This window comes from Anneissia japonica, unplaced genomic scaffold, assembly GCF_011630105.1.
Source record: "Anneissia japonica isolate Jap-2015-1 unplaced genomic scaffold, ASM1163010v1 scaffold288005_len623695_cov211, whole genome shotgun sequence".
Lineage (NCBI taxonomy): Eukaryota > Metazoa > Echinodermata > Crinoidea > Comatulida > Comatulidae > Anneissia > Anneissia japonica.
Window position 1 is genome coordinate 443182 of NW_022701263.1, and position 12630 is coordinate 455811.

The following is a 12630-nucleotide window of genomic DNA, read 5'->3' on the forward strand; positions in this document are numbered from 1 at the left end:
AGTGCGTATGTGATCAGATTGACATGTAGTGAATACCACAAGAACTACAAACATTTTAGCTTTACAATGTTTCCAAACACTTTATTGTAATCACAATCTGTGACCCGTAACAGTAAAATGAAAATGACTCACTTTTGGAGATTTACGTAATTTCACACAACGAAGCTGAGATAATTGCGATTTTGTGAAAGTAAAGCAAAACTGCTCTACGCTATTGTAAACAAACAGTGAAATACTTATGGTCCAGACTGAATGTAGAGTTCAATTTGTCAGTACATGTCGGTAATTACCCCATCTATCGGATTCCGTAAAAAAACCTGAAACACAGAGATCTTCGTGTTTGGCGGTCAAGCGTTGCGTTACCAAACACAGAGATCTATGTGTTTGGCGGTCAGATTGTTAATCGGGGTTGACATTAGTAATAGTAGAATTTTTATGATCTGTGTCATAGCTGATATAGTCATTTAATTGCAATTATCAAGCAGGATTTCTAAAAGATGATAAACAGTGCAGAAGGATAATATTTGTGCAGTTGTGAAAAGCTAGAGTGGGTGTTGTGATTACTTATATTATAGAAACGAGCCATTGCAGGACAACCCTGAACTTGGCATTTCAGTATTAATTGTTCCATATATTTGTACTACGAGAAGAATGTCAACATTTGTCACGTATGTCAGTATTTTCTGAATGCTTTAGGGCAATAACATGATAAACGGTGTGACATTTAACATTTAATTAACCTATTTCCCAGAAAACATTAGTTTTAATAACTATAATAATAATAATAATAATAATAATAATAATAATTATAATTATAATAAAGGTATATGGAGATAATTAACAAAAGATGCATCAGCTAACTCTAGCTAAAATATAGACTAAAAAAACATTTCTTGTAGGTTTCTGCATCATGTTAAAAAATGACTGGAAATTGTAAAAAAATGTGGAAATAAAAGGCCGCGAAATATTTCAAATTGTAAAATCACAAAAATAAAGGGCCACGAAAAAAAAAGATTTATAGTCATCAAACTTGTGTTATCCCATTTTGATAATCTCTCAAATGCTCTGTGTGACATGGTTTGATTTGATGGACCTGTGTTTCTGAACAAAGTTTGTAATTGAGAAAATTTATAATTCGATGGTTCAAATTTTCGTACTATCCTAGTGGTAAAAAATGTTTCTGAAGTTACTGTGTTCAGTTTAAAACAACTTGATTTTACATTACAACATAGAATAAAAGTATAGTATTTCAAGAAAAAAAATATATAATTACAATCTTAGCTTTCTCAGTTTACATAAAAATGAGAAATTGCACAATGTAGCGGTATAGCCTCAGGGACAAGCAAATGGTCTGAAGGAATGTCGTGAGAAGCGTGGTGCGTATGAATGGATAACGTCAACGATAAAGTCAAGGCCATTGTTCTACACCTTATATGTCATTACCCACTGTCTTGACATTTCCATTCAAGTACAAGAGATATTATTCTACTAGATAAGTGGCTTCAAGCTTGAAAAAACAAAGACAAAAATATAATCCTATTTTATGTACATTAAAATATGTTTTCATTTTATCGTGGTAATACTCCATTGATGGAAGAAATGCTATGGATGAAATCATCAAAAAGCAGCCCGAACTTTAAATGTATTAATTGTTAAATTTAAAGAAATGTTCATCCTAAAGAGATATTGTGATTAGATGAGTTAAAATAGATTCTTTTTGATTTTAAAACTGTAAAATACATCATTTTATAACTTTATATTTTCTATGGAAGTCAGATAATAATTAATTTTATAAGCCAATCGTGACGTCATCACTGCAACTCCCAATGTTATTTGCCTATTCCCCACCGTGCACTAGTTGATATTAGTTTATAATTAAAAGAAAGATTAAGATTATCCATAAAATGTTACTACGCTTTACAGTTCACCCTCCCAATTCAAGACCACCTTATGGCCCTGAAGTTTTTGAGTGGTTTCAGGGTTCCGTCTCCGCGTAGAGGGTTAGCTTATTGTCAATAGATTGAAGATTGTTGCTGTTATAGTCCTGAACCAGATGGGTCTCGAAATTGGTGTACTGTAAATTGGAAATTTGTGCAAAAAATTGACTGTATTGAGTACATACTAAAAACATACAGTAAGTCTCCCAATTACGGACCTCCCATTTACGAACTGCAGCAAACACTAAAATCCAAGTGATATTTTGAGACAAAATTTAACTCCCCATGGTAAAGCTTAGGCCTACCTAGCCCTATTTAGCCTACTCTGCATACAAGGCCTATGCACTGAGATGCTATGAAAATTCGAACTCTCTGAATTGCATATTTTTTCAATTACGAACTCTCTTCAGATGTAGGTGTTTGAATTGGGAGATACTGTATTACAGTAAAGTTTTATTTTTAAATTAATGTTAGCTTTCGATTAAAAATTTAAGAATAATTTCCTTGCCAAAGTTAGCCTACACATAAATAACACTGTTGCTATATTTTTGGCATAAACTGTTCAATTGGCTAGTAACATAACTAAATGAATTTGACAAATTTGAGGTAAATCTCATAAAACCTAATTATTTAGTATTTTGCTTCATTTGCATATTTAATCATTTTAAATGAGTAATTTATAATTTAGTTAAATTTAATATTAAAGGTTTACCACATTTTAGCACAATTTTTTTTCTTTTATTGATGGACAAATTGTAATCATGATAAAAAACTTTAAAGGCAAATAGTAAACCAATTACAGTGTTGAATGCAGTGTAAATCATAAAAATGCAAGGTGAATCAAAGATAGTTATAGTCTACTTTAATCACTGTCAGTATTTAACATGAATGATACTGTCGCCATTTGTTCCAGAATATCATATCATATGTTATACCAACTAGTCCGTTGCCTGGATCCAAAGTAATTAAAACCCAAGTGCTAAACTTAGCTTTTTATCAGACACATGTGACCAAAGGAAGACATTTGGTAGCAAGAGAGGAAGGACTTAATTATTATCTACAGTAAACAAAACTGATCTCTGATTTACCTATTACGATTTTGGTTGTCTTTTTTTTTTCTCTGATACACCATGAGCTGATTATTAAAGCTCTCAACTGGTGGAGGAGAGGAGATATTGTGTACCAACAAACCAACAATTTTAAGTATTATTTGTACTTGAGGTATGTTTTTCAAAACTGCATAATATAAGAATTTAACATACAAAATTTTTCTTAGTTTACGATAAATACCAAAATACTCAATTATTGTTGTAATCACAAATGTCATTTGACTACAATATTTTTATTTTAAAGGCCTTGTGAAATTATTGAAATTTTGTGTAGTTTATCTTCTAGTTGAAAATTGGATAATTTATCTAAGATAGAACACCTATGATACTAAAATGTTCTGAAAATCAGATAGCGTGAAATTTGATTATTTTTTTTCTCCCATCGCATTAATCTACGCGCCATTACAAGCTTAGTCGCGGGTTCAACATTAAAAAAATAAAATCATTCATATCTTACAGATCTTCTCTTATGCAAATCTGAAATGCCATTGACTTCAATTAACTCTGTTAGTTCCCATTACACTTCAAAGCAGTGAAGCCCTTTCTGAATAAATTGTATTGATCATTTAATCCCCTTATTAACGAATTACATTAGATTAATCAATATCATTTTGGCTGTGCGCTTCGGTTGTAAGTAATGTAGGGTAATCGGCAGGAGTGGCAACGCCTGAGTGGCCACTGCTGAAGCTCGATCACGTGGTTGTGATGTACGTCATTTACGTTTTTCTTGACGAAACGATTTGAATGAATTTTGTGGAGAGTTGAGCTGAAGCAATCCGTGAAGGTTATGGGGATTCAGTGTGTATAGAATACACATTCCAAATCATACTGATTTGTCTTGCCTACACAGATTTACCTAAATATGTCACAGAAACAGTCGTAAAGTTAATTCATTTTAATTAGTGTTGTTAGTAAGCTGCTACTTACCTTGCTTGAAAAATGTTCAAACTTATCTGGTGAACCGTGATCGTACATATATGGCTCTGTAGCAAGCTTTCTTTGCTCATAGACTATCGTGCATGTAGCAGGTCTGATATTAATTCATGTCTTATGCAAGTACTTATTAAAGCATATGTGATTTCATTTTTTTTTATCTTTGAGGGTAGGTAAATTGGTGGTCAGGTAAATTGGTGGTCAAAAATATAATTCCCTCAATTGACATGTCTTTAGAAAGGAGAAAGGATATTGTCTTCTATAGTCCTATATTATCATGCTGTGCAAATTTGATTATTAGTGTATCTGTTTTGGGAAAAAAATCTGATTTAAAATAATTTATTAGTGTTAACATTCAGGTGACATTAAATTTGATTTGTCCTATCAGTCAAAAAATATGAAATCCCCTGTATATTATATAAGATTGATATTATGTCTTATTATAAATGAAACATTTTTTATTGAAAGAAATTCATATGCACACATTAAATCTCTGCCTCTATGTTCCCTCCCACCTCTTAGTACTAGATACCTTAGTTACGTCTGCCAATAAGGACCTTTTTTTATTCACAAATTTCTGGTTCGTATGCAAATGATATTAAGGGCATAAGTCAAGCCAAGCCTACCATGTTGATTATTTGCAGTCCAAAGTTAGGCCATTTTCAGTAATGATCGTAATATCAATTTGAATTTAAGTTTATTTCAGTATATTTTATATCATGTTCAGCATTACTAAATAAATCATTTTGTATCAAGAAGTAAATCTTCAAATAGTACAGTATCTGTACATAAATAATTTTTTCAATGATTAAAGTTTATATACAACTTGAGCAACTTGTGCTCAAATGTTATGCTGATTAATTATGCACATTTTCTGTGGTTATTGACTTTCTTATTTGTTAAATTGTGCAGAAAATTAAATACGCCAACAGCAAAATTCTGCCCCTGGATCATGTTCTGGCTATATACAGCCTCAGCTGCACCTAAATATAATCTTGAAGATCTGCATATTTTCTAAGAAATATAAAAATGAATGGAAATGAAATCTTTATGTATTAATATTACATATTTTTTTGTTTTACAGGAATTAAGCTTGGTGGGCTATGTTAGCAGCCATCTTAAGCTAATGTGTTGCTGTGGTTGCAGGCAGACTTAGATGAATATAGATACAGTAAGTACACTCCCAATGTTGTATAAATTTAGCACTAGGCTATGTATCATTTTCTTTATCTCTCTCTCAAGGTGGTTGATGATGTCATAGTTGTGAGAAGTGTCATCAGTATTGTGAATTGAATGCTGTTGGATACAGTTGAGATTAACAGTATGAAGGTCAATGATAATTAAATATTGTCATTGTCATGATCAGTGTCATTATAGTTATGTCATTAAAATCAATGTCATTATCAATTATAATCATTTTCATCACCATCATTACTGTCATCATCATCACCACTTAAATCATTGTCATTGTCATTTTCATCACCATCATTATTGTCATCAATATCAACACTCAAATCATTGTCATACTGTATCATCAGCATCATCATCTTTTTCATCATAATCATCATGTTGTCTAAATGCCTAGGAAGGATAATGTCTTCACAATGATTGAGGATTTAGAAAAAGAAAGATTTCTATTATCATTTCCTCATTATTATATAATTCCCATGATCATTATTATTGTCCAATTTATCATTCCCTACTTAAACATCATTTTATCGTCACTATCACCTTCATAGTCATCACCATTGCTACCAACTTATCGACTAATGAATCATCATCTTTCTCATAATTAATAATTAGCATCATCAACTACTAATCATTATCATCATCACCATTATATTTTAAAAACTGTAAGTTGTAGTCCCTTATAGGCTATTCTGATTATGATCATAATTATAAATTATAATTCAGTTATGCTAATAAATTAAAAATTTTCAAATAAATTTGTGAATTCATTGATAGATTAAATTATACATTGGCACATTATTTCAGAAACATCATCATTACACCAACTATGACACCATAATCATTGAGTACAAATCTTTTCTGATGTCGATTAATATATTTATTTCTCCACATTTGCACAGTTTTATGACATTTTTAGATACACCAAGATGACAGCTTCACCAGATCAAGCAGTTGTTGATGTTGCTACAGACACAATTGTGGAACAGCAACAACAACAACAGACACAAGAGCAACATTTAGGATTAACTATTGGGGAACAAACACAAGAATCAGCTACAGCCGAGAGTGCAAGTCCAGTTAAAACTGAGAAGAAAACATGCTCGGGATCAAGTTCAAAATCAGATGTAAAGCATGATAATGGGCGCGAGAAAGGCGACAGTAGGCGGGAGAAAGGAGACAGCGGGAAACGTTTAGAATTCAGCAAGCGGGAATCTAGGTCACTTGATGCCCAAAGTAAAAAATATGAACACAAAAACTCTAAGACACGCAGAGGACCACTACTTAAAAGTAAATCAGAAGAATCTCGCAACGATAACGGATTACGCAGACAAGGTTCGCGCGAAAGCGATACGCAGCCACGTCGCTCTTCGGGTAACAAGAAACTTGTACGGAGTAAAGCTTTTGATAAGGATACTTACGAAATCTCCAATCAGGTAAGATAGATATTTCCCATAATTTGTAAAAAGCAGTTAACATAGACTTTCATAAATATAATTGTATGGAAATGTATAAATAATATTAATAAATATCAGTCATTTTTTTCTATATGTTGACTATATTTTTTAATAATTTGTTCCTTATTTTGTAGCCATTTGTGATATTGGATAATAAATGATAATATACCAATAATCAACATGCCTATCTGGTGAGCAATTTGGAACAATGCTTAACTTTTCACAGAAAGTATCCATAATACAACTGTAGGCTGAACACTCATGTGCTAAATCTTGCTATCTTAAAACTCATTTCGTAAATTAAAACCAGCAGTACAAATGACCCAAGTTAGCATTATCCTTTGGTTTGATCAAAAAATTATCAATTACAAAACTTAAAAGATTTCGTTAGCCTCAGATCAGCATTCTTAAAAGGTAGGAGAAAAAGTTAACAGCAGTACAAATTAACCAAGGTAGTTACCCTTTGTCTCTGTCAAAGATTTATCCAATAAAACACAGCTTTAGATGGTACCAATCCACCATTTTTAAAAATCATACATTTGTGTGTGATAAAAGTTTGTTAGTATTTAATGAATTTAAAATGGTGTTTTTAAAATCAAATAGTTCAAGTTCTAATATTGCCATATGTTTTTACAACATTGGAATTTAAAATTAAAGATGCATTCTTATATACAAAACAAACAAACAAGTCATAAATTACATAAAGGAAAACACATCATCAGCCACATCTAGCATTCTCATTCAATAGGCCTTGTACTACAAGATAAAAACTTTTCAAAAACTTAGCCGCCTAGCTTTAGATGCTACCAATCCACCATCACTAAAAATCATACATTTGTGTGTGGTAAAAGTTTTATATAGTTTTTAATCTTTTAATATGGTGTTTTTAAGTTCAAGTTTTAACGTTCTTAAGTTCAAGTTCTCCTAAACATGCCATATGTTTTTACAAAATTGGAATTTAAAATTAAAGATTCATTCTTGTATACAAAAACAAACAAACAAGTCATATTAATTACATAAAGAAAAACACCTCATCAATGCTGGTAGTATAACATTATTCTTCTTTTTTTTTTCTTTTTTTTAAGAAGAGAATGAATTTATTGTTTTTTTTTAAAGAAAAAAGTTATATTTGTTTAGAAAGTTAAATAACTTCCAAAACTAAGCCTTCTTGGCACTAACAGAACACATTAAGTAGTTTCAATTTAAATATATACCATGAAAACAATGGTAATCATTTTATTAATAGCACTGATCTTTAGCGTTTTCTAAATACAGTAAATTTATTTGTTTAGAAAGTAAAAAGCCTTTCAAAAACCAAGCCTTCTAAGTTTTAACAGAACGTATGACGTAGTTTCAAATTAAATATATTCCATGGAAACAACGGTAATCTTTTTATTAATAGCAATGATCTTTAGCGTTTTATAAATACAGTAAAGTTATTTGTTTAGAATGTAAAAAACCTTTCAAAAACCAAGCCTTCTTAGCACTTACAGAACGTATGAAGTATTTTCAAATTAAATATATTCCATGGAATAAATGGGTAATCTTTTTATTAATAGCAATGATCTTTAGCGTTTTATAAATACAGTAAAGTTGTTTGTTTAGAAAGTAAAAAACCTTTCAAAAACCAAGTGTTTTTAGCACTAACAGAACGTATGAAGTATTTTCAAATTAAATATACTCTATGGAAACAACGAGTAATCTTTTTATTAATAGTAATGATCTTTAGCGTTTTATAAATGAAGTAAAGTTATTTGTTTAGAAAGTAAAAAGCCTTTCAAAAAACAAGCCTCCTTAGCACTAACAGAACAAATGAAATATTTTCAAATTAAATGTATTCCATGGAAACAATGGGTAATCTTTTTATTAATAGTAATGGCCTTTAGCTTTTTATAAATACAGTTATGTTATTTGTTTAGAAAGTAAAAACCTTTCAAAAATCAAGCCTTCTTAGCACTAACAGAACATATAAAGTATTTTCAAATTAAATATATTTCATGGAAACAACAGGTAATCTTTTTATTATTAGCAGTGATCTTCAGCATTTTATAATTATGCAGTAAAGTTATTTGTTTAGAAAGTGAAAAACCTTTCAAAAACCAAGCCTTTTTAGCACTAACAGTAGTATTTTCAAATTGAATATATTCCATGGAAACAATGGGTAATCTTTTTATTAATAGTAATGATATTTAGAGATTTGTAAATACAGTAAAGATATTTGTTTAGAAAGTAAAAAACCTTTCAAAAACCAAGCCTTCTTAGCACTAACAGAACGTATGAAGTATTTTCAAATTGAATATATTCCATGGAAACAATGGGTAATCTTTTTATTAACAGTATTGATCTATACTGTGTTAATGGATCTAGCAGGAATCAATGAATATCCGTTTATGTCCATAATAATAATATATTACAATGTTTATTTACATAGTATGTATAATACTTCATTTAACCTTAATCTATTTTAATTTTCCTGTCCCTATGTCTTTTTATTAATTACCATATTTTAGTTTCATGTATATAATAGAAAATGAGATATGTTAAAAATATTTTAGTATTATTATCTATGTATTTCAGTTTGTTGCACTAAGTAACCAAACAGTTGAAACAGATGCATCAAATCCTAAAATAAAAGAATTTAGTTCTATATAAATATAACAATTATTATTAATAGTGTTGTTATTTTTTGCTGATTATCATTAATATTGAATTTGTTGATCAGTTCTCAAAGAATTTTATCTGACTTCAACAACAATATAATAAATAATGTATTTGTTCTTTACTATAGCTTATCATTTGAAGAACACCTTATTTATTATATATCATCATTGATTCCTCTGCAAACTCAGGACTCTTTCATTGGAACCCCAAAACTTAACATTTGTACCACTTCCCTCTTCATTTACATAACATAATATCTAACTGTACTTTAACGTGGGTCTTTACTGCTGCGTACAGTAGTGCCAAAAATGGGACAACAGGCTAAAATGGGGTCCATGGCACTATGGTAAAGAATGGATAGAATAGGTAAGTGATAAAAAAAAAATAAAAAAAACATACATTTTGGACGACTACTCTAAAATTGAATATTTTGCTTCTAGAGGCTTCCCAGAGTCCAGCTGTGCCTAGCCACTCAACCCTACTTCGGCCCCTAGGCAACCCCAATCATAAGTCCTTTAGGATCCTGATAGCTACACAGTTTGTTTTTTTTTTCAAAAAATGCCTATGGGAGCAGCACACTTGGCCAAACTGGTGGTAGCCACTGTGATATGTGCTGAACTGTGGAGATACATTGTAAATCTTTGGCACCCAGTTTAATTCCATCCAATGCCCTCCTCATGTTACTGAAATACAATTATAAAAAATACCCTGTCTTCTGGAAGACAAGGTGTGCAATATGGACCATGTTTATATTAAAGAATGTAGTACTAGTAGATTGTCTTTTGGTGTACTACACAATCACCAAAGAAGGACCCCACTAAATAACTCAAATCCAATTCACCATCCTTTTACAATTATACCTCCATGCTTTTACCAGGCATATAAATCTAGATTTGCTCTCAGCAACCACTGCATACACACGCATACTGTATATCTCACATTTACAGTACTACAGATTTATCCATGTACATGTATGCACATACCATTTACCTACACATACCATACATTCCATCCTGGAAAAAAAAATACTTTGATGAAAAATAAGACTTTTTTAATATAGGCATCATGAGACCAGAAATGGGAATTTAGATACTTGAGACTTTTAAAGTCGATAGGAGAATATCCCAATCATTGGAGGCTCCTGATTGGAAGAAAAATTAAAATGTGTGACATGCATCTACCAACATATTGCACATGTATTATCTGACTAGTACACGTCTACCTGGGATGTACATTTACTGTATATATTTACAATGTAATGCATCATCTTCATGTTGTCTATATCTACATACACATGTGTCAACAACATGCACCTAACAATAGTCTGCCTACACATATATCCACAGATCTACCTACACATACCTACCTACACATATATTTACATATGTACTTAAAGTAAATCCTTTAAGGAGCCACTAAGGCTCATAGAGCTGGAGCTCGTCCCCCATTTCTGTAGCGGGAAGCTGTCAGAAGTGTGATACTCCCCATGGATGGGATCAGTGGCATATCTAGGGGAGATTAAATTACTTACACCCCCAGACTCCACCCAAAAATCACGGTCAAGCTAAAAAGCACCTAAAATCACCTTGTTTTGCGAATTAGCGCCCCCCCCCCCAACTGATTATCAAATCCCCCACTTGACCTTCGCGCCCCATAGTTTCAGACTCCTAGACACGTCACTAGATGGGATGGTAGTCCATCGTAGGCTACTCCCAGCAATTTGCTGTTACCCATTGATACAGCTAGTTAAACTGTAGTAATGTAAATAGACCTTGATCAAAGACACAGGCGCAATGTACAATGAGGGATTGCAACTCCGACCTGAAGACTTGAAAACCAAAGAGCTACCAATCCACCACACCATCTCTACATCTATAATATTAATAAACATATAAAATGTAATAAGGAACAAACTAATGCTACAATTTTCCAAATTCGAAATATAGTTTATAATATTCAGGTACACAGTGTCTACTGTACAGCATGATCTATACACTAACATGCAAAAAATATCCCTTCCTCTTTTTCAGAGAGACGCATGGATAACCATATTGTCATTTCCACTGCCATCAGTTTTCTCATGAATATTGTCATAACTTGCATCTCCCAGGCTTACACTTACACACATAAAGATAAAATTAATTTGTTAAAACTATATCCATTGCATATTTTTTATAATTAGAGTGCGTTATTTTGGCACTGTGTGTACAGCTTGGAGGAATTTTGGTGACATTAAAAACACATGTACGTTCGTAGTGACGTGCAGTACGTCATGGGATGGATATCAATTTATGTATCAATGATGGATTCATAAATTGATACCGATGTGACACTATCTGAATGTAGTGACGCGAGGCTGTGACGACTGAAATACAGTCATTCGATTTTTGTACTCGTCATACTATTTATTTTTCATTAGTTATATATATATATTACAATATTAAGAAAGTTACATTTTGATAGTGTTTTTTTTTCTCAGTGCCTCCATGCATGCATATTATATTAGTAATATATTTCTCTAAGTTATAATACTCTTAATATTACATTAAATAATAATATTAGTAATGGTCATAATTATGAAAATGCTATTTAGCTAATAATAATAATGTTAATAGTAATATGATTGTTTATACTAGATTATTTAATTTCATAAATGTATATCATGTTTCTATAATTATCCACAGCTGTTTTATCATGCATCATATATCATATCACTAATATTTCAACTACAGACAAGTATAAAACATACATGAAAAAAAAGCAGCTAGTACCTAGTAGTACTAATCGAAAATTTTTACAAAATTACAATTGCTAAACTTTTTTGTATAGTATGGCAAGACTTTTGTTATACCTTGTTTCGTTAACTTATTTTTTTAAGATCGTCAGAGGAGGGCGGAAAAAAAATACAAATATAATTTTGTTTTCTTATTTAGTAAATGGTTTTGCTGAAAACATTCAGATGGAAATGAAATTTTATTGGTGAATGTAAACAGCGTAGCAATAGGATGGATAAATGCTTTAAATTGATATGATTAGGACGATATATATATCTTATTTTTGAAGATTTAAATGCAGCGGCAGGCGTAATAAAAATAAAGAAAAACTTTAATTTTTTTTTTTTAATTTCCATTTTTTCATGGCCGCATGTGTCCTAATTGGCCTAATATAAAATTTTATTCAAAATTATCATTATTGATGAGTAGCAGGTTCGTTAAACAAGGTATAAAAAAGTCTCGCCTATGGTATATTGTGTAAAAAATATTTTTTTCTTTAATAATGTTAAATTTAAATAAAATATTTTAATTAATGATCCTCTTACTGTACATGTGATAAAACAATGAAAGT

General features: G+C 31.0%; 1 protein-coding gene across 5 annotated transcripts in view; it reads left to right on the plus strand.

Moving 5' to 3' along the window:
• The window catches only part of LOC117103510 (cAMP-regulated phosphoprotein 21-like), a 71640-nt gene that overhangs the window by 20659 nt on the left and 38351 nt on the right, over window positions 1-12630 (plus strand). For 4 of the 5 annotated variants that reach the window (XM_033244068.1, XM_033244072.1, XM_033244070.1 and 1 more), the window contains exons 2-3: window positions 5064-5150; window positions 6070-6603. In XM_033244068.1, coding sequence (XP_033099959.1) covers window positions 5136-5150; window positions 6070-6603 — 549 coding nt within the window. In that variant the 5' untranslated portion in view covers window positions 5064-5135. The remainder of the gene's footprint in view (window positions 1-5063; window positions 5151-6069; window positions 6604-12630) is intronic. The other variant, XM_033244071.1, reaches the window with a different exon arrangement.